This window comes from Bos mutus, chromosome 11 (assembly GCF_027580195.1).
Source record: "Bos mutus isolate GX-2022 chromosome 11, NWIPB_WYAK_1.1, whole genome shotgun sequence".
In the NCBI taxonomy this organism is placed as follows: domain Eukaryota; kingdom Metazoa; phylum Chordata; class Mammalia; order Artiodactyla; family Bovidae; genus Bos; species Bos mutus.
The window spans coordinates 18,792,173-18,815,082 of record NC_091627.1 but is presented as its reverse complement, the minus strand read 5'-3'; the positions used below and the strand labels follow the sequence as shown (position 1 = coordinate 18,815,082).

The window sequence follows — 22,910 nt, the reverse complement described above, 5'->3', positions numbered from 1 at the left end:
CGGGGCAGAGCCGTGTGGAAAGGACTGCACCACAGCCAGGGTGGGGGGATGGGGTTGGGGGGGCAACAGCCATCCCACACTGTGAGCACAGCCTTCAGGCCTCCCAGCATCACCGCCACTTGGCTACGTGCCCTTCTCCAAGAGTAGCTCCTGCAAAACACAATCTGGGACTTACTTCTGGGGCTGCCATCAGCCTAGAGCAGCCGTGGGGCTTGGACATCACACCCAGGGCAGGCTCCTGCCCCCTGCCCCCAGGAAGCCTCCTGGAGCCCCAGCATAGAGCCAGCCTGGCTACCTGCTGAACCTTCAAGGAGCAAAATGGCCAGTGGGCCTCCAGTGCTGGGTAAATTACTTAACCTTTGCGGGCAGGCGCAAGGTTTCATTTCATTTCAGTTTCCATTTTTATAAAAACAGAAATAGCATCTGTGGTGTCAAACTCAATATGCTGTGAAAGAGCGACTGAGGCCAGGACAGCAAAGCTGCCGCACCTGAAGTGCCAGCAGGACCCTCAGGGACTATTCTGTATTTTTACAGCTAGGCTGAGCACTGCTTCCCAAATTAGCATCTTTCTATCTTTCACTTCATGGGGAATCACAGAGAGAAGAAATAATCAGACGTCATAAGCTGGCCGTGTACAGGCAGGAGAGAGATAGAAAGGGGAAGAATGGAGGCAAAGGGAGGGGTGGACAGCAAAGAGAAAAGCACCAGGAAGCAGGTCTGTGGGAAACACCCAGGGACAGCAACCGGGCTCACCCGGCCATCCAGGCCTGCCCAGTGCAGTCCCCGTGTTCCCTGAGTCATACGAGCCACCTCCCTGCCCAGAACAAGAACGAAGCCAAGACACACTCCCACCATCCTAAGAATGATGGAGCTCATTTTGGAAGCAAAGAACGTTATGTGCAAAACAAGAGACCCAAAAGAAAAACATGTCCTGACGCTGGCCCACAGGCAAGCTAGCTGGGGACAAAGCAAGTAGAGAGTCCCCAAAGCGTGACCCCAACCACAGCGCTCCCGCACCCAGGGTGACCAACAGCTTGGTACGTACCTTTGGCGACGTTCCGTGGTGGGAGTGGAGGGGCGCTGGACGAGCCGGGGGCCGCAGGCTGGGTGGGCGGCGGGCTGCCACTCAGGATGGCACCGTATGTCTCGTTCTGCAGGAGGCTGGGCACGAAGCCCCTCTGCTTGTCCTTGGCTAGGCTGCCGGCGTCTCTCGCCAGAGCTGCAGCGCTGGATGGCAGCTGGCTGGGGCCCAGCTGGTAGAAGCTGACAGGCCGGTCTTCTCGCCGACTAGGGCTGGGCTGCGGGGGTGGTGGGCAGAGGTCTGTGAGACACAGATGCACTGACCTCCGAGTCATGGCTACGGATGTGCTGGTGACAAGCCCAGGCACGCCACTCAACCACCTGGGCACAGCGCATTTCTGCCGTTACAGGACAGCAGCGAGACCTAAACCTCACTCTTAGAGTGTCTCTTAATGGACACACCCACCAAAAGAGCTGTGCTTTATAAGAACTTGCAATTCTTCATTCTGGGAAGAACTTATAATATAAGCTGCTTTATCTGTACCAGCCAGAGTTGGCTGAGTTTAGCTCTGTTTTCACGGCACGTCCCCTCCACGAGCACCCTTCTCAGACAGCACCCACAGCTGTGACCGATCCCCAACAGACACACAGCTAATTCAGGGGAGATCAATGTCTTCCTCCCATAGTACTAGGACTCTAAAGAGTCCTCTAGCTCAGGGTCAGCAAATTATGACTTGTGGGACCACCACCTGTTTTCAATAAGTAAAACGTGAGCAGAAAGCAGCCATGCCTGCGGTTTACACGCTGCCCATGGCTGCTCTCCTACCACCCTGGAGGAGAGGAGCTGGAACACAGGCTCGTATTTCAGGCCCACAAGCTTAGAACATCTGTCATCCGCCCTTTACGGGTTTGCTGACCCTTGCTCCACCTGATGGTCATGTGCATGGAACACAGGGACTTGGGTAAATTCAATCAAACTCCTATCTCAAATGTCAGCTTTGTTTTAACAGCTGTGATCTTGAGCAAACTAGCCTTGCTGATCCTATTTTTCATCTGTTAAATGGGTACAAATTTAACTACCGGCCCAGAGCCTAGAATTTAGCAGGTATGAGTATCGGCTGTCACACCCACCTGCCCTCACACGACCACCTGCCTGGTCAAGGCTCTGGCCAACCAAAGGCTCACACTCAGCTCCAGTGCATAGAGCTCAATGGCCAGTGGTTCTTCCTACAGAGTTTAAATTCCAACAGGGAGCACAGCTGTGTGAACTATGCCCGCCGCTCTCTGCTCTGGGGCATTGGGGCGGGGGGTGCGCGGTGGAGTGGGGGGCATGAGTGTTAGCACTGCTGCTGGGCTTTCACTGGGACCATAGGACCCGCCCAGTCACTGCCCACATGACCCTGGGAACCTGAAAACGTGATATGTGCCTGACCAAGAGGCACTCATGCCGGGGCAGATGTTTCAAAGCTTCTCTTTTTTAAAAAAATATTTACTTTATTGTATTTTTTATTTATTTATTTTTTGGCTGACTCATACAAGATCTTAGTTCCCCAAGGAGGGATCAAACCTGTGCCCCCTCACTGGGAGCGTGGAGTCTTAACCACTGGGCCACCAGGGAAGTCCCAAACCTTCACTTTTTTAAAAGGAAAATCTAAATATAAAATAACCAGCTCCTCTCACTTTGACACTGTTTTACAGCGAACTCAGAAATTCCTTATTCTAAGAAACAGAAGAGTCCAACAGCTTTCAGAAATGCCATATATTTCTGAAATACACACGTGAGGACATTAAAGTCCATCAGTAAGAATTAAAACATTACATCATGGCACTCCCACTAATTTCACAGCTTCTAGGCATACAGGTTTTGGAGTAGTGGTCCTGGGTCTGACTCTGACTCTGAGACGATTGTGAAGGTGGTTACCTTCCAGGGGTGCCCCCAAGTGGTTACCTTCCAGGGGTGGCCCCAAGCCAGAGCATCCTGAGGAGCAGCTAGAGGAAGAGGTAAGAGCCCCCGGGCAGTCTCCAAGTGCTGGCTTCACTGTGGCCAAGCCAGCCTCTCAGTCTTGAGGCTTGAATGACCCATCTGACATAGGAAAGGGTTGGACCAGATGAGCTCTAAGGGTCACTGATTTCAGTGAAGGTTTTAAAGATCAACTCGGTGAACACAAAAACCACTCCTGGGGGAAACATGGCTTTTCATCACGTCATTCTCAGTGAGAGAGCTTCCTCTAACATCCACCAGAATCAGAGGCCCTCTTGTATCTCTCCTTCGTATCAGAAGGTGAGCAGCTGCCATGATAACACAATGTCCCGTAAAGTCACATCTGTAGGAGCTGTGAGAGAGGGGCAGTTGTGGGATGGTTAAAACCCAAGAACTACTGAGATGAGCAGAAGCACAAAGTAAACTCTATTTCCTTTCCTACAACAGCTTTCTGCCCTAAATATAGGCCAGGACCCACACTGCTCTGAAGGATGCTCATCATAAAACTCTTCACGTTTTACAAGCTGGCACAGACCTGCAACTTCTCGTCCATGTCGTCGTCGCTCTCATCCAGGTCTTCAGGGAGCAGTCTCCATTCATATTCCACGTGAACGTGAGAATTAAACCTTCCAGACAAGGCCTGGTTCAGCTAAGAATGACAACGGGCCGTCAGTGACGCTGCTCACACACTCAACCTTGTAAAGCAGATGTGGATCTAGAGGCAGCAGGCCTGTGCCCCAGAGAAGCTGTGCCCCAGCATGAGGCTGGCTTATTTAATTTGCTGCATCTCAGGCCAATCGCCCCTCCCGAATCTACACATACCCTGGAAGCTCAAACCCAACAATTCCCATTTAGTGCTTTGTAAGCTACAAAGTCACAGCATGCAGCCAAGGAGTGTTTGAGGTCTAAAAGGCAATGGCCAGCCCTTGGGTACCCACCACCACACAAGGAGCACTGAATTCAAGAAGGAACAAGCCCGCTAACTGTAGACCCCACTTTTCCTGACCAACGCAAGAGAATTAAGCCCTGCGGAAAATGATGTGAATGACTGCTCTCTCAGCTTTCTCCGGGAAAGTGGACAGCTGGTTTCATTCTAGATGCACAGGTGAGAAGTTATTGCATCAGATAAATGGGTATCTTAGCACATCAGGGTCTAAATTTTCTCCAAAGCCAGACAGTAGCCATGTGATTGCAGGCAAGTTATTTAACCCTCTGAAGCTGTCTCCTCATCTGTAAAATGGAGTAAGAGTAGGTACCTACTAATCAGTGTCCTAAGGGGTAACAGTAGGCGCCCACTAATTAGTATCCTAAGGGGAAACAGTAGGTGCCTACTAATCAGTGTCCTAAGGGTTATCAAGATTAAATGAGCTAATGGACACCAAGAGCTCAGGATAATAACGTTCCTCATTTTCTACAGCAGTGACTGTTAATGGCTCTGTTTACTGAGCACTTAGTATGTGCCCACAGCTTCACAGAGTTCAAATACACCACGACCCTGCAGACTGGTGTAGATGACTCTACAAACAAGGCAACAGTGGGGAGAGCTGGCGCGACCTTCCCAAGCCACAGCAGTGGAGCTCCCTGCAAACCCAGGGGGCCTCAGCTCCACTCACCCCCAAAGCCAGAGCCTCCAACACGTCCAACCAGAAAATACTGACTCATGTTCCAAAAGTGTCACCTCTAGGCAGGTGGTCCCCTCCTCTCTAAAGGTGCCCCAGGACACTTGCTCCGAGCTGTCCCCTCTAGGACACTGGGATCTGCTCAGGACCCTCCTGCGGACCCTCCCCAAGGAGCAACCCCAACCCCACCGGGGGAGACTCACCAGCTCCTCACAGCGCTCGTGCCTGAGTCGCTTGGCGATGTCCAGTGGTGTCTCTCCTGACTCGTTAGCTAAGGGACGGTGGGATGAAAGGACATGTTGTGGCCAAATCAAGCAAAGGTCTGATACCCGGAGGCTATTAAATAGAGACCCAGTCAAGCAGCCCAAATGAAACTGACTAATGAATTCCGGCAACTTAGCCCCCATCAGGGCTCATCTGTTCTGAAATCATACAGACCTAAGCAGTATGCAGTCAGTAACATTTTAAAAGACAAGATTTGAACTAATCATGAAAGTAAAAGCACTAAAGTTAAGCCAACTAATGTAAAACTAAATATCCAAGGCATAATTCACTGCGTAAAGCAGTTCATGGTAATTGTCAAACCAAAAGCACTGCTAATCTAGTTCCGGGCACCTGGCTGAAAGACTTTACACCTCCTTTTATTAATAAGTAGTCTGTAAATTTGGAATTGTGTAGTTTCTTCTAAACAAGCCTCAGTCAATGAGGTTGGATATTAATTAAAAAATAAAAAACTCAGCTCTCAAGCAGGCATGAGCCTTTTTTCCAGTCTTGTCTGGATAGTTTGATAATTCTTCAAAGCTCCTCCCCAGGACACATCACAGCCAGATGTCCTGGGGGTTAGGCCGTGCCCGGCCAGCTGCAGGTCAGGGCCCTGGGAGGAGGAAGCAATGGAAGCCAAGCAGACATGGTCCCTCATGGAGGAGGTTTCATGCCAGTGAACAGAGGGGCAGTGGGCAGTGACTCCCAGCAGTAAACGTGCCCACCCAGGGCCAGTGAGGGACCAAGTCTGATCTAAGGTGGAGTCAGGAAAAGGAGGGCAAGATGCCTGAACCTTGTCCAGGGTCACCTGGCCACCAGTTAACAGCTGCAGGCCACCCTCTGCCTCTCAGAGCCCAGAAAACGCCTGCAACATGGGGGCAAGTCCACGAGACAGCAGAGGAAAACTGCTGATAAGTACTGGACTGCAGCAGCCTGGCAGAGTGGGCCCTGTCTTGCTGGGTGGCGCTGGCTTCCCAGCTCTGCCCGGAGCCCAGTGGCCGGAGGGGTCAGTGAGGAGGCGGGGCTGAGGCTCACCGATGCCAATGGAGGCCTTGCCCCGTAGCAGCAGCTTCAGGCACTCTGCACTGTCGGTCAGGCAGCAGTAGTGCAGGGCCGTGCTGCCCTTCCCCGTCTGTTTGTCCAGGTTCCCGCTGGCAAGGACGGACGGAGAGAGAGAGAGAGAGAGAGAGAGATTGGAGGACAGGGAAGTCTCAGGTCAGAGGGCTGGGGTGCTGCGCAGGGGACTGGGGTTCGTGGCTGGCAGGGCCTCTCGTCCTCCTCCAGGTGGGGGGCCACAGCGCCAGCCCAGCTTGTGGCAGGAGGTGGCCTGGACTTAAGGCCAACAGGGAATAAACGGCGATGGCAGAGCCGGCCAAAAAAAGGGGGCGAGGCACCTGTACACCCCTGACCAGGGGCTGGGAGAGGGACAGGTGAACTAGGGTCTCTCCCACTGCACTGCTAAGGCCCCACCAGTGTGTCCCACCGCACGGAAGGCTGGGCTGAGCTCTTTTCATCCTACTGACAACACTCTTACCAGGAAGGGGAATGGCCACTTTTTCTAAAATTCAGAGTCACCAGGCTCCTCTGAGCTGGCTTGCCCTGGACCACCCTGAAAACAGGCTCCGGGGGAATGAGAGGACCACACGGGTTCTGCCAACACAGAACGGACTGGGCAATCCCAGGACAAGCCACTCAGCCCACTGGTGGGGCGGCCGTAGTCACACTGTGAGCGGGACAGCAGGGCTCCGCCCTGGACAGACACGTGGGGACACGGAGGGCCCACTGGGAGACGATGCCCAGGATCCCGACAGGAGGAAACCAGCCACGTTCACTGTGCCTTTTTCCAAGCAGCTATATTTTCAGTAAAAAAGAGCCTGATCTCTGATCTTTCTACTCTCCGCTCCTGAGAAGAGGGACCAGGGTTGCCCTTCTGCCCCCTGAGAGTCTGCTCTAAGGGAGCTGGCACCGCACAACTGCTCCAAGCCCCTCCACACTCCTGGTGCTGGGTGGGCAGCTCCCCGCAGGCGTCCAATGAGCTCCCAGCTCCTGGGGAAGGAGCTGACTGCCCCCAAGCTCCTCCAGCCCCAGCCATCTCTTCCCTCTTCCCTCTAGAAACGGCAGAAGACACAAAACGCAAAACGTCTCCTTGCTTTGCACTTGCTGAAGAGTTTCTATGGCTTCTGGCCATTCCCTGCCCTGACCCCCACCCAGACCCACGCTCAGGGAGACACGATGCACCTCGATTGGGCTTCACGACTAGACTCCGACCGTCAGGCCAGCCCTGCACCAAGCAAGGCAGGACGAACCTGATGGGAGCGCTGGGGCCAAGGAAACTGCCCATGCATGTCCTCTCCACAGGCATGCTCTAATTGAAAATAACAGCTTTTCCTACCAAACAAAACACCCACAACCCTGCCTCAGCCCGCGTTGGAGGTGGAGCCCCGCTTCCTGCTTCCCTCTCCCTTTGCTCATGGTGCCCTGCCTGAAGTCATGGGAACCCCCAGCTCACAGGACAAGCTGGGGGCTGCCCTGCCTGATGTCATGGGACCCCCACCTCACAGGACAAGCTGGGGGCTGCCCTGCCTGACATCATGGGACCCCCACCTAACAGGACAAGCTGGGGGCTGCCCTGCCTGATGTCATGGGACCCCCACCTCACAGGACAAGCTGGGGGCTGCCCTGCCTGATGTCGTGGGACTCCAACCTCACAGGACAAGCTGGTGGCTGCCCTGCCTGATGTCATGGGGACCACTCCCCCACTTGACAGTCAAGGGGGCTGCAGCCAGAGACTGCTTTCCAGGGGCTTAGAATTCAGCAGACCTATTCACGGGGCATCCCCCTGAGCCCCAGACACTGGAAGCTGGATGCTGCTGACACCAGGAGGGGTTAAGACTGCACGGGAACACCCCACACCTGCAGCCGTTTCGCTGTCGCGTAATCCTAGTCACACCTGAGGAAATTCCAGCACGTTGGCCACACGGCAGAAGCAGTGAGGCAACCCCTGATCCCTTCCCCAGAAACACCCAGGAGCAAAATCAAACACTGGCCCTGATTTAAGGACACCTACCTGTTCTGAACTAAAAAGTCTACAATGTGGAGAGAAGTCCGGTCCACGGACCTGACGGCAAGGTGGAGGGCAGTCTCATCCGGCTCCTGAAGACCAAACAGAAACATTCCAGAATCCCAAGGGGGGCACTCAGCTCTGCGGCCAATGTGAGTGAAAGCATGTATTTCTCTTCTAAAAGCCTCTGAGTCTGTTCTTTGAAAAATCTATCTCTAAAACATGTTACCTATTGCTAAGTTGTGTCTTGCAACCCCATGGACTGTATGTAGCCTGCCAGGCTCCTCTGTCCATGGGATTTCCCAGGCAAGAATACCGGAATGGGTTGCCATGCCCTCCTCCAGGGGATCTTCCCAACCCAGGGATCAAACCTGAGTCTCCTACGCTGGCAGGCAGATTCTTTACAGCTGAGCCACCAGGGAAGCCAATCCCCATGGCAGCCAATCCCCATGGCAAATTCTGCCCTTAGGAATTTAGAGACTGCCTATCATTTAGAGACTGGTCCTAGTCCTCCTCCCTCCCCGGGAAAGAATGAGAAATTCGGGAGTTTCATTGCAAAGTCCTCTCAAGGTTTCTGACCCCCTCCCTGCATCATTAACATGATGAAGCTTCGGCCTCTGAGAAAAGGCTCCTTCCCCTGGGGATGGACTCTCTTCCCGGAGCTGCCACCACAGTTTGGCTGAAGAATCAACCATGAATCTCCTCTCACCCAGGACTCACTGCCTCTTCTCTCAGGGTGTTTCATGACACTGTCAGCACTTCTGATGACACTGCTTTGTCACTCCCCATCAAACCCCCCAAACCCTTTCTGTTTCTACATGTCCTTTCTTACATGTCCATTGGCCAGTGGGATTTTTTCTGTAAGATCCACACCGTCAGCATATGCTTGAAGTAATCCAAAAATGTCTCTTGTTTTCACGGCTTCACAAAGACTGTGAAGCTTGGCCGCATTATCCGCATGTTTTTTCCGTGCGTATTTCCTCTCAATGTACTTGGCAGTGATGTAGTCCTTCCTTGCGTTCCTGAAATCAAACATAACTGCCCTGTAAATGATTAAGGGCCTTAACATCCATTCATCTGTAATGAGTTAAAAATAATCCCACCCCCTCATGGTAACAAGGACTGATGCTGAAGCTTCAATACCTTGGCCGCCAGATGCTAACAGCTGACTCATTGGAAAGATCCTGATGTTGGGAAAGATTGAGGGCAGGAGGAGAAGCGGGTGACAGAGCATGAGATGGCTGGATGGCATCACCAACTCGATGGACATGAGTTTGAACAAACTTTGGGAGATAGTGAAGGACAGGGAAGCCTGGCATGCTGCAGTCCATGAGGTGGCAAAGAGTTGGACCCGACCTGGCGACTGAACAACAACATGGTAACAAGCGGCACGGGCAGAAAAGTACAGAGCAGGAGGCAGGCGGCATGTGGCTCTCCTGCAGCACCAGCGTCCACTCTGCCTCTCCACTTTCAGGAGGCTGGACACCCAAGACAAGAGGTATCAAGGTCTGGGTCTAAGGGATAAGCAGCCGGGTGAGGGGACTGGCAGACTCCAAGGGAAGACTGTTTTCCTGTTTGTGGACACCATGCCTGGCAGCCAGGTTCCCCACGTGCCCATGAAATCAAACAAGTTGTCCATCTTCATGGTCTATTTCCTGGCTCTAGTTTGGTCTTGAGGGCACAGACCCCACCTCTCCAAGGAGCGTGGAGGAGCAGCAGCAACTCCAGGGGAGTCAAAATCCTCCCCCGCCGTAGACTGTCAAGTGACCCTGGGCAGGTATGTGACCCCAAATCTTATCTAAGAAATGCACACAGCCTGGGCGAAGCACACGAGATGACACTTTGCCGCGCTCCCGGCAGGTCCTTAGGGCCTCGGAAAGTACTGATGAACTCGAAAGATAGAGCAAGAAAAACAGCAGCTCCTGGTCCAGAGGACTGAGAATCTCACTCCAAGGACCCTAATAAGCAGCAACATCAACAATAAAAACCTAGACACGGTGTTTGAGGGACAGTAAACACTAATTACCCATGACAACCAAGTCATAAGGGTCCATCAGCTGATGAACAGGTGAAAAAGATGTGGTGTCCACATAACAAGAGTACGACTCAGCCACAAAAAGAATGAAGCACTCACGTGGATGAGCCCTGGAAACATCCTGAAATCCTAAATGAAAGACGCCAACACTGAAGACCACACATGGCGTTATTCCGTTCACTGAAATGCCCGGAACCGACAAATGCGTAGAGATAGGGAGCGGGGAGCAGCGGCCCCAGGCTGGAGGGGATGGGGTGTTAGGGGGAGGTGGAGGGGGGGGCGTAAGGGGACAGAGTAGGGGATGGTTTACAAGGACAGGGCTTTGTGATGGGATGAAGAAAATGTTCTAAAATTGCTTGTGGTGATGGAAGAACAACTGAGAACATACTAGAAGCCAGTGAACTGTACTTTAAATGGGTGAACTGTGATGGTATGTGAGTCATATTTCAACCAAAGTGTTAAAAATTCCAAAGACAAAAATTCAGCACGGATCAAGGCATTCCCCCCCGGACCCCCACCCTGGTGACTCTGGGCCAGCGACTCAAACCTCCTTATCCTGTGCAAAAGCACACAGTTGAGGCATGCACAAGCTGACGACGTCTACGCGCAGGCCTCTGCAGGATCACAGAGAAGGAGACAGCACACTGAGGCCTTCAGCCCAGGATTCCGCATGCAATAACCAGGGCAGCACAGAGTGAAGAGGTGCTGGGGGGACCCACCGGCTCTTCCTGGCTGGGGCACCGCTCGCTCCTACCCTGGGACCAGGACACCCACCGCACCTGCTTCTATGATCATCAGGGCCCAAGGCCCCCAGGTCGACCCACGTGGGTCCTTGCTGCAGCCCACCAGGGTTCAGGAGTGGGTGGGTCAACTCCAGGATCCCAGCGGGGGCACACAACACTTTGCCAGCTTCACCTAATAAACTACCACCTAGGTGTCCATAGACGCTGCCTCGCTTGAACTGTGCTGGGGGACTTCACACGTGTCCCCCACAGGGGACGGTTACTGCAGGCCACAGGTCGGGTGGAGCTGTGCTGTCCATCTGATCCTTGCAACAGCGTTGTGAACGTGAGCCCATGGCCTCCAGCAGCCCGGCAGCTCCGAGGGCCGCCCTGCTCCGCTGGACTGAACTCTCCTTGCAGGGGCTCCCAGCCAGAGTGATGCTCTGGCTGCTGCCTGGTGACCGTCCTGGCTTGACAAAACCAACAACCCGTCAGATGAAACTCTACAGGTCTCTTATGACGGGAGGCAGGGCTGAACAGGTGTCAAGGCTTAGATGGCTCCAATAATCACTTTGGGGCAGCATCACTATGGACCCTCAGGAAGGGGCTACTGATAAACTGAACCTTATATTTTTTAAATGTTTTATCCACTTGTCCAGGCTCTGGGTCCCAAACCCGGAAGGTGGTCCCTCCCCCAGCACAGGTACAGGTCTGTTTGGGCCACACCAGGCCCCACGGATTCCTGGTGGAAGTTGACTCTGCCAGTGTGACCCCTCCACCCCCTCTTTTTTTGGGAAAGGTTAAGGCTTTTGGAGGAAAGCAATGAATTTAATAAGAATGTGTTGGCATGCGTTCAGAGAGGGAGGCTTCTTATACTTCCAAAGGACAGGGCGTGCGTGAGCGACCTGAATCACAGGAGAGAAATGGTTCTGGCCTCTGTGAGCAGGAAGCTCCCTGCTTCCTGCCTATTTATATCTCTCAACATACCCCCAAATCCATCTGGGGATTCACAGGCCATGAGACGGTCTCTGGCTTCCCTTTCAACAGATTCATCTGCAGATGGTGTGCTGCTTTGAGATAAAGCCAGGAGCAGTGCACTCCTTTTAATCTGGAAGTAAGACAGTAGCTTCTCTAAAGTAGTCACTGAACTAGAGCTTCACCTCTTACTCATTGATTCCTTGTTTATGTACAAATATTTCCCATCACAAGCAACATATTGTGGTGGGACATGCAAACACGAGTAAGGTGAGATTTACCAGAAAAAAGTATGTGGACACCTAGGTACAATGTAAAGTGGGATGAAATGCTTTAAAACAGAGCTCCGCCCGCAACTGGTTTCAGCTGAGGGGGCATCCACGTGGGTGCCAGTTTGCTGTCAGGTTGGTCATCTGCCCTCATTTTGAAAAAAAAAAAAAAAAAAGGAGGGGAGTAAACATCTTTTCACTGGTGCCAAGGCTGGGGGGCGGGGCAGGGTCTCAATGTAGATGGAACATTTATATCCAAGAGTCCCACGCAGACAGGATTCACTTTTTAGAACCATTTTCCCCCAGAATAAACAAATGCTCTGCTTTTATAAAGTACCCCTGGTACTTGGAAGAAATCAGTGACCATGTCTTATACTTTGTTCAAAGTGGATCAATACTACAGGGTTTCAGGAGACCACGCCCTTCACCGTGAGAGCAGGTGTCTATGAGACAGTTAAGTGAAGTGCCCCAGGGGACCACGACGTCTCTGTCCTAACAGACCTTCTCATACACCCAGTCAGCCCATGTCAAGGGACCTCTCCACGGACACCTGCCTCGAGAGGACCCGAACTTCTCAGCACCCACACCCACAGTGAGCAACAAGGGCAGCCAACACCGACCAAGCACGAGGTGAGTGACCCCCTCACCCCGATGTACGTCCCAGCGACTCTGTGAGCAGGGGGATGGCTGTCCCTCTGCTTCTATTAAAGGAAAAGGGCCCGGGGAAGCTGACGAACCCTCCCAGCTCCCGCGGTAGGCAAGGATGCAGGTTTCTACACCTCCTTGTTGTCTCTCCAGCTCTGGGTAAGGATACAGACTTGGAACTCAGATCCTTAGCAGGAGAGGATACCAACTCGGTAAGTCCCGTGCCTGGAATCTAAAATCACACCTCGTGCAATCTCAAGGAAATGCCACACCACCGCCATCTGCTCCAGGACCCAGACGACTGATGCTAATCCAACCCCACCCACGCTCACCTCCTGATACCCGCTCCTCCCTGGAGGGAAGTCACCTCACCCAAGGCCAAAGAACACAGATCCTGTGACCTTGGCTCCAAAGACCCGCCCCCACAGCATGAAACCCTCTCCCCACCACTGCTCGGGGACCTCGCCTGACACCTGGGGGAGCCCTGCCGGCAGCTCTCGCTCTGGTTACTCCCAGGGGACGGCTGTCTCAGTGAATGGATTTTCTCTTCTCTCTGAGTACATATTTCTTTTTTTTAAATTATTTATTTCTTCTTTTTATTTATTTTTTGGTTGTACTGGATCTTCACCGCTGCACACAGGCTTCCTCTCATTGCAGTGAGTGGGGCTTCTCATTGCAGTCGCTTCTCTTGCTGCAGAGCACAGGCTCCAGGGTGTGCCGGCTTCAGTAGTTGCAGAGCACAGGCTTAGCTGTTCCATGGTATGTGGAATTTTCCAGAATCAGGGATCGAACCTGTGTCTCCTGCATTGGCAGGTGGATTCTTATTCACTGTACCACCAGGGAAGTTCCTGAGCACATATTTCTCACTTTCCCTTTCCTGCCAAAACACACTCTGACTGGAAATCAACCCTGAATATTCACTAGAAGGACTAATGCTGAAGCTCCAAAACTTTGGCCACCCAATGCAAAAAGCTGACTCACTGGAAAAGACTCTGATGCTGGGAAAGATTGAAGGCAGGAGGAGAATGGGGCGACAGAGGATGAGATGGTTGGATGGCATCACTGACTCGATGGACATGAGTTTGAGCAAGCTCTAGGAGTTGGTGATGGACAGGGAGGCCTGGCATGCTGCAGTCCATGGGTTGCAAAGAGCTGGACACGACTGAGACACTGAACAGCAATACTACTCAAATGCTGAACTGGCCTGGGACCACCCCCATCTGCCTGACTGTGCCCTCCTAGAGTGGGTAAATCACCCCAGTCCTGGTGCAGCAGACAGGCCACCCAGGGAGAACAGGGCTGGAGCCTTGGGGGGCAGGCCAGGCACTGCCCTGGCCCCCAGTCACCCATTACCTCTCTCAAGGAGCAGTGTGTGGCCCGGGTGGTTTATGCTTTATATGATAAGACTGGTAGGAAATTCCCCTGCTATCAGCTCTGCCTCAGTGGGGCAGCTGGGTGCATGACAAGGCACGAACGTGTCTTAATCAGGTTTCGTGTCAACAGTTAAAACAGAAACAAAATTTTTTTTGAAGGGAACGACACACTAAACATTTGCTTTGAGGACCAGACGTAACCACGTATCTATGACAACCCACCCTCTCAGCAGCTCAGAATTCAGAGAGAACTCAGGTGGGAGGGCGACGACCCTGCCCTGAGACAGAGGCAAGGCGGTGCCCACACAGAGGGCGACACTCAGTGTTCCCCCCCAACCCCCAGGGAAATCTGCTTGCCTACGGCTTCTAAGAAAAACTGCCACATCAAATTTCTACCTCAACACCCTGAAGGGTTGCAGAGACTTTATACACAACACAGGCTGATTTCTTCCTTGAAGAAGCAACAGTCGATACACCCAGACTTGTTAGCCCCCTGCCTCTGGGGGCCCGGGGCAAGCCAGCCTTAGTTCAGCCAGCGAGACCCGCCAGCCGCATACGTACATGTCGCTGCCCGGGTTGGGTTTGACTGAGTCCTCAGCGGGGAGACAGCACTCCATGATTTCATTGAAGCCTGCGTTCCCGATATTCTTGGCAAGCTGCAAAAACAAAAGTCTGTTTCAGTGCACTCAATTATTAATACCTTCCACCGCTCCACACTACTCACACAGCTGATGATTTATTTAATGGTCGCTAAGAAATAGAGCAATAAAGTGGTTTGCCTTTAATGAAGTTGGACAAAACCCAAACCCCAGAGGTACCCATAAAACCAGAGACAAGAATGCCTGTTTCAGAGGAGGGCTCTCGTAAAATGTCCCCTGGACAGAAAGCCTCCATGGACGGGGAGGAGCAGGAACTCGGCTCAACTCAAGTTTCTATTCTTTCCCCAACCTCCCACCCCAAGAAGAACCTGCACTCTAGCTGAGAGAGATGTAACAGCATTTACTCCTGCCAGCGAGGGGGGACCTGGGCCAGGAAGCCAAGATTCACATTCAATCGTGGTTCTATTTACTGGCTTTGTGACCACAGGCAAGGTGGCTTCCCTGAGCTTCGGTTTTTTTAATAGAAAAATGGGGATGATACCTACCTTGCCAGTCTGCAAATAATGATAAAATGGGATTTTACATGAAAGCATTCAATACACCAAAGCACTGAAAATGTGTCTGTTTCAAGGTAAGGTTCTTATTTGCCAATCAACCCCCTGACCTAGTTAGAAACGAGCAGGTTTCATCACTGCTCGCTGACACGGGCTCTGTACTGGATGTGGTGGGTACCCCGTAAACACCATGGCTGGTGGCAGCCAGGCCACCCCAGCAGCGTGGCACTTGGCACACTCCTGAATGGATGTGCAAATCCGGAGTCACTGGGGTCTTAGGAGCAGGGACTTATTTGTCCCACCCCCAGCACCCAGCTGAGCACCTGACCGAGGTAGGGTTCTTCAACATCTGGCGAAACAAAGAAACTGAATGTGAACACCAGGCCCAGTGCAAATCGGGTGACTGGGGTCTTAGGAACAGGGACTTATTCATCCCACCCCCAGCACCCTGCTCAACACCCGATGGAGACTGGGTTCTCCAACATCTAATGAAACAAAGAAACTGAACGGGAACACCAGGCCCAGTGCTTTGCAGCGAACAAGTATTTTCATTTCCTGTTTTCACAATGGAAACAACAACAGTGGGAGCAGTGATGCTTCTGGGGCTCCTGCCCTCAGTGAACCACAGGGACACAGGTGAGGGGGATGTTCTGGGAGGTTAAGCTGTGCCCAAACAGCCCCTCAGGGGGCGCGGCTGAAGGAACAGCCAAGGGGTCTGGGTTGGAGAAGGCCACGCTTCCTGGTGGCAGGTCACACGACACGGAGAGGGGGTCATTTGGGGGTGGGTGCGAAGGACAGAGAAACATGCCAGCTTCATGATCGGGGTGGGGAGGCTTCCTGAGTCTTCCTAGTCCTTGTGAACCAAGTTCAGGGTGTCCTGAGCTCCAGGCTCTCAGGAGCCCCTGCCTGGGCCTCTAGCGTGGCCCAGGGTCTACGGTGGCAAAACTCCAGGTGCCTCACTGCTCTGTCTCCGGAGACAAAGCTGAAGATTAGAGTAGCATGCCACAGTGGGTGATGTGGCGTACTGAGAATCTAGACTGAACCCTGGTATCGGAGCCTCAGTTTACAGCCAGGCACCTGCTAAGGCCCCACCGCTCCACGCAACATGAACAGCATCCCGCAGCCAAACATAGCCACCTTCAGGGGGGTGACAGGATGAACCCCTGCACCGCACCCGGGAGCCCGTGGGCTGTGGGCAGATGGGAGGGGGCGAGGGGAGGAGGAGGATTCCCGGCAATTGGGAACTGCCTTCCTTCTGCTGGGCTTGGCTGGCTCACAGGGGCCAGCTGGTCCAGGGGGCCACCATGGCTGTGCGTCACAGCTGCCCAGCGCGGGCAATGGGCCACCTCACAGCCTCGCCAAGCCCTAGTGGATGGTCCAGCCTGCGGAGAACCCTCTGGAACCATGAGCCAAAGCACAGTGTTTGCAGATGGAGGGTGCAGCATCATGTCAAGAAGACGGGGGCCCGGCAGGATAGGGCAGGAGCCAGGGCAGCAGGAAGGCGGGTTAACCAGCCCTGACCCACACAACCTCTGCTCCCAGAGCACTGTCCCTGGACAAGGGGCCTCGTCGAGGGGACATGGGGCCCCAGCAGATCTGGGGGGTCCAGGGCATTTACAAGCCATGTCGTCAGGGAAGTGAGCCTCAGGGATGGCCAGAACACACATGGGGCCTCAGGCAGGCTGGGCTCTAGGTCTGTTCCAAGAGGATCAGTCTAACAAGACAGCGGTGAACAAAAAAGCAAAGGAAGGGACCTGTGATAAGGGCTGAACCAGCAATGCAGGAATGGAGACAGCAGGATGGTGGGACAGCAGGGGTCTGGACTGGACACACCCCCCACCCCATGCCCTGGGACTGCGTCTCCCTGATGTTCAAAGCACCTGAGGACAGGGTCTGGGAGTCACACATTCCTGGAGACCCGGGGCACCTACCCTCTCGGGCCCCTGAGCCAGAAAGGGGCTGTAGGTTCTGGTTTCCAGAGTTTGGGTGAGGACGGGGAGCCTCTGGTGCCCTGTTTTCATGCTTCCAGGTGGAAGGTCACCATTCCTGAGACATTCTGTCTTCCTGTACTTATGCCCCAGAGGAGAGGAGTGGACAGTGAGAGAAAAGATCTCCCTGCCCGAGGGGCTCAGAAGGACAGACACCCCTGGGACACCCCCAGGACGCAGCGCAGGGGTGGGTCTGCTCCTCTGGCCCCGCCTGGGCCCCGAGTCCAAGTCTGGGATTTGGCTACCCCCATACGTGGGAACCAGGTCAGCGGATGCAGCGATTTTCAACAATGAATCGGACCTTCAATCTCTCAAGCGGTTTCAAATCAACACAGGAAAATGGGGTGTCATCTCCTGGGCCCCCTCAGGTCCCAGAAGGTTGGAAAGCTTGGAGTCCATGGCACACAGATGGACAAGAAAGGCTCTGGGAAAGTGAAAGAACTTGACCCTTGTAGGCAGAGCTAAGAAAGAGCAGTGAGCTCTAAATTGCTGCTTCCAAAGAAGGGAGCACAAAAAAATATGCTGGGAAAAACTGTATGTTTCTCCTGAGCCTTGAAAATTTCTACTTTAGATATATTTTATGAAGTATACAACACACTTTTAGTAAGTGGGACAAATGCAACTATACATTACACACAGCTCTAGGTTTTGGCGCTCAATTTTTTCTGATAGGGTTTGTGGTTTTTAAAAAGTTCATAATTGTGATTTAAGAATAAACCTTTTAGCCACCTTTTTAAAACAGAGCTCTTGTTCAGGCTAGATAAGACAAAGGGCCTGGGACGATGTCTGGAGCATGACAGTCACTCAGTAAACGGGGACCGATGCTGCCACTTCCGGTTGCTCTTTGTAGCCTGAACGGCTTCATTTCAGCCCCAAGTGAGACAGCAGTGTCATCTGTAAGGAGGCTCTCAGTTTCTGAGGGTTTTCTTCTCACCTCTCTCACAGATCCAGCTGTTAGTTCATTTGCTTTGCATTTAATAGCTTGTTAACAACCTCAGGAGAAGGAGGCATGAGGTCACAAAACGGGCTTGAATCAGGATTGTGGGCTCCTGGGGTTTCTGACCCCATTCTCTGATGTTAGATGATTTTTAAATTACTGTGGATGCATGCTATGTCGCTTCAGTCGTGTCTGACTCTTTGCGACCCCATGGACTATAGCCTGCCAGGCTCCTCTGCCCATGGGATTCTCCAAACAAGAATACTGGAGTGGGTTGCCATTCGCTTCTCCAGGGGACCTTCCCAACCCAGGGATCAAACTCATGTCCCCTACGTCTCCTACATTGGCAGGTGAATACTTTACCATTAGCACCACCTGGGAAGCCCTTTAAATTACTGACTCAAATTCAATTACAGAACACTGAAGTTTTCTTTAGTAACTTCATTTACAATGTGAAACTGATCATATGAAACTAGGAGTCTCATACCAACAATACCGTTCTATGAAGGATCTAAAAATTGGAGCTGAAATCATAATCTTCCATGTTAAGGAGGAAATTTATCTTTTTAAAATCTTTGCTTTTCAGGAGGCCTTCTGAAAGCAGAGTTGCTTTAACATCTAAGGGTATTAAGCTGGTGCACGCCAGTTAAGATGGCACAGCTTCCCTGAACTAATCAAATTAATACTTCAATTACCCGTTTCCTTCCACTGAATAAGAAGTGATTCCAGGAGAAGGAAAAGGGAAGAAAAGATGACTGCCAACCAGCCACCTTCACGGATGCTGCTAAAACCACTGCAGCAGTAAACATGGGGACTCTAGCGTGCTTGAAACAAAAACAAATTAAAAAAGAAATGGTGAAGCACCACATCAGGGGAAGCTGTTTGCAAGACAATTTAGACAGAATTAAAGACTTCCATCATGAGGGCTACGCTGAGGCCATTCGGGGGGACAGGGGCGGCATTTTACGGGGTGAGCATCTGTCTGTTCCGAACGCAATGCCGACAGGAAACGAAGCTGCCTGCTCATGTCTCTGCTGTCTCCATCAGGCTGTTCGAAACCCCGTCTCATGTCACAGCAGTCCCCGTGTGGGGCTGGGACCCTGGCTCAGGGCAGGCTGCAGCCTCAGATACGCCCGCAAGTCCTCCTCCAGTTTACCCTCATATCTCTTTCAGAGAGTCTAGTTACCATGTGCGACCCCAGAAGACACACTCCGATGAACACACCAGCCCAGGACCCTGACACCACGGCTCTGTGAACCTGAAAAGCTCACAAAGGAAGCAGTCGGTCCAGCTGGAGGATTCACATGTTATGACACGCAGATCATTCTTCTGGGAGGATTTTGTTCCAATCCTTCTGGAGGAGGAGATGACGATACTTGACAGTTCTCACTATGTACCAGGTGGAATTCTAAACACATACATTCACACACAGGATATGTGTGAGTCAAGCCTTCAGGAGATCTTTTGTTCAGGCAGCATCTGTCTAAACAAAATAACCGGGTGCTTTAAAAAGGCTTGAAATTCTCATGCTTTACAAGTGTTACCAACACCTGACACACTCTGCACCTGCGGAGTGAGGGTCTGGGCGTGGGGTCACTCCCGCAGTAACCGGGCTGGGATGAGAGGCGGGGAGACCTCCCCTGCCTGCGAGTGGCTAGAGTTCAGGGCAAAGACAGGGTGGGAATAAATGCCACGTGATTCAGGCCTCTGCCCTTTGTTTTTCTGACAATCACGGAGGAAAAGAGGCTTAGATAAGGGAGTTTAGGCAGAGATTAGACATCAGAAATAGTTGCAGCTGTCAGTTAAGCGGCCTCTGCCTGGATTTCTCCATAACGGCTGAGTTGGTCAGATTATAAACGCCTGAGAGATTACATAGATGAGAGACAGGAAGGAAGCTCTGAGCCAGGGATCAGAAGTCACCTCCTCCTTTCACTGAGACGGAAACATTTTCCTTCCAGCCCTCTTTGGCGCTTCCCTCTGCAGTAGGCAACAGTCTCATGCAGACCATCAGATAAATTTCTGAGACGTGTTTAAGCAGGTGTAACAGATGTGCTGGTATCAGGCTCCCACCAGCTTATACGAGCTCAGCTGTTAAACAGTCATTATTAAAAATTACATTCTATAAACGCATGATCAAATAAACTATACTAAGGAATTCCCTGGTGGTCCAGTGGAATTGGGACTCCGCATTTTCCATTGCCGGGAACCCAGGTTTGATCCCTGGTCAGGGAACTAAGACCCTGAAAGCAGTATGGCGTGGCTTTAATATAAAAATCAGACTAAAAACAAAACAGTCCGCAAAACTCATCACTTCTGATTTTCCTACATCTTACTATTCTGTTTTTGAAGATACTTGCAACAACAGTGTTCTTGTGGGGTGACCTTACTATGTGTGTGTGACCAAATCTCTTTCTTACGGCTCATTCAGTGATTCACACGGTGGCCTGAAAACGGCCCCAGTGGGAGTGTTTACATCATGTCACTGAGCAGACTACAAAGCAGGACGTCTCTGCCCCCCGGAGAGCTGGCTGTAGACACTGTCAGGGATGGGGAGGGGGATATACAGAGGGGCTGCAGTGAGGTTTATGCACTCCCCATGGGGTGAGTCCTCGGGGGTTAAGAGTGTGAGCTCTGACTAAAGAGGCCCCCATTCCAGACCTGGTGTGTGGATAACACATAACCTTGGGCTTGTTACAACATTCTAAGCCTCAGTTCCTCTTCTGTAAAATGGGGATAATATACCAAGGCCACGGGGCTGAAGAGCAAATGAACTAATACACACAAAGTGCTTTGCAAAGTGCCGCACGCAAAATCAGCAATTAAACCTCAACGTAAACCAGTTAACACTTCCCACTGTTTCTTTTTTCTTTTTCTTTTTTAAATCACTAGGTTGCAAAGAGTTGGACATGACTGAGTAGCTGAACAACAAAAATGGTTGTATAGCAGCTACCCTGGTTTAGCAGTGCTCAATGAAAATACACGTGAGGGTTTCACGTCTGTGCTGTCCCCAGTTACCAAGGTTTCATGTCTACGCTGTCTCCAGTTACCCAGGACACTGCCTGCATACACAGATCTATGATGCAGCCTGTATGCATTATGACATTAACAATAACAGTACCATGTAACAAAGAATACACTGCTTGGGTCTTGCCAAGGATCAGATTAGATCAGATCAGTCACTCAGTAGTGTCCGACTCTTTGCGACCCCATGAATCGCAGCACGCCAGGCCTCCCTGTCCATCACCAAATCACGGAGTTCACCCAGACTCATGTCCATCGAGTCAGTGATGCCATCCAGCCATCTCATCCTCTGTCATCCCCTTCTCCTCTTGCCCCCAATCCCTCACAGCACCAGTCTTTTTCAATGAGTCAACTCTTTGCATGAGGTGGCCAAAGTACTGGAGTTTCAGCTTCAGCATCAGTCCTTCCAAAGAAATCCCAGGGCTAATCTCCTTCAGAATGGACTGGTTGGATCTCCTTGCAGTCCAAGGGACTCTCAAGAGTCTTCTCCAACACCACAGTTCAAAAGCATCAATTCTTCGGCACTCAGCCTTCTTCACAGTCCAACTCTCACATCCATACATGACCACAGGAAAAACCATAGCCTTGACTAGACGGACCTTTGTTGGCAAAGTAATGTCTCTGCTTTTCAATATGCTATCTAGGTTGGTCATAACTTTCCTTCCAAGGAGTAAGCATCTTTTAATTTCATGGCTGCGGTCACCATCTGCAGTGATTTTGGAGCCCCACAAAATAAAGTCTGACACTGTTTCCACTGTTTCCCCATCTATTTCCCATGAAGTGATGGGACCGGATGCCATGATCTTCATTTGCTGAATGTTGAGCTCTAAGCCAACTTTTTCACTCTCCACATTCACCTTCATCAAGAGGCTTTTTAGTTCCTCTTCACTTTCTGCCATAAGGGTGGTGTCATCTGCATATCTGAGGTGATTGAGATTTCTCCCGGCAATCTTGATTCCAGCTTGTGTTTCTTCCAGTCCAGCATTTCTCATGATGTACTCTGCATAGAAGTTAAATAAGCAGGGTGACAGTATACAGCCTTGACATACTCCTTTTCCTATTTGGAACCAGTCTGCTGTTCCATGTCCAGTTCTAACTGTTGCTTCCTGACCTGCATACAAATTTCTCAAGAGGCAGATCAGGTGGTCTGGTATTCCCATCTCTTTCAGAATTTTCCACAGTTGATTGTGATCCCCACAGTCAAAGGCTTTGGCATAGTCAATAAAGCAGAAATAGATGTTTTTCTGGAACTCTCTTGCTTTTTCCATGATCCAGCGGATGTTGGCAATTTGATCTCTGGTTCCTCTGCCTTTTCTAAAACCAGCTTGAACATCAGGAAGTTCACGGTTCACATACTGCTGAAGCCTGGCTTGGAGAATTTTGAGCATTACTTTACTAGCGTGTGAGATGAGTGCAATTGTGTGGTAGTTTGAGCATTCTTTGGCATTGCCTTTCTTTGGGATCGGAATGAAAACTGACCTTTTCCTGTCCTGTGGCCACTGCTGAGTTTTCCAAATTTGCTGGCATATTGAGTGCAGTACTTTCACAGCATCATCTTTCAGGATTTGGAATAGCTCAACTGGAATTCTATCACCTCCACTAGCTTTGTTCATAGTGATGCTTTCTAAGGCCCACTTGACTTCACATTCCAGGATGTCTGGCTCTAGGTCAGTGATCACACCATCGTGATTATCTGGGTCGTGAAGATCTTTTTTGTACAGTTCTTCTGTGTATTCTTGCCATTTCTTCTTAATATCTTCTGCTTCTGTTAGGTCCATACCATTTCTGTCCTTTATCGGGCCCATCTTTGCATGAAATGTTCCTTTGGTATCTCTAATTTTCTTGAAGAG

General features: G+C 51.5%; 1 protein-coding gene across 1 annotated transcript in view; it reads right to left on the bottom strand.

The window, feature by feature from the left end:
* The window catches only part of ASAP2 (ArfGAP with SH3 domain, ankyrin repeat and PH domain 2), a 160,717-nt gene that overhangs the window by 10,828 nt on the left and 126,979 nt on the right, over positions 1-22,910 (bottom strand). Inside the window, 7 exon segments of the mRNA XM_070379081.1 lie at positions 1,046-1,298; positions 3,537-3,650; positions 4,824-4,891; positions 5,917-6,032; positions 7,949-8,034; positions 8,775-8,964; positions 14,523-14,617. Coding sequence (XP_070235182.1) covers positions 1,046-1,298; positions 3,537-3,650; positions 4,824-4,891; positions 5,917-6,032; positions 7,949-8,034; positions 8,775-8,964; positions 14,523-14,617 — 922 coding nt within the window.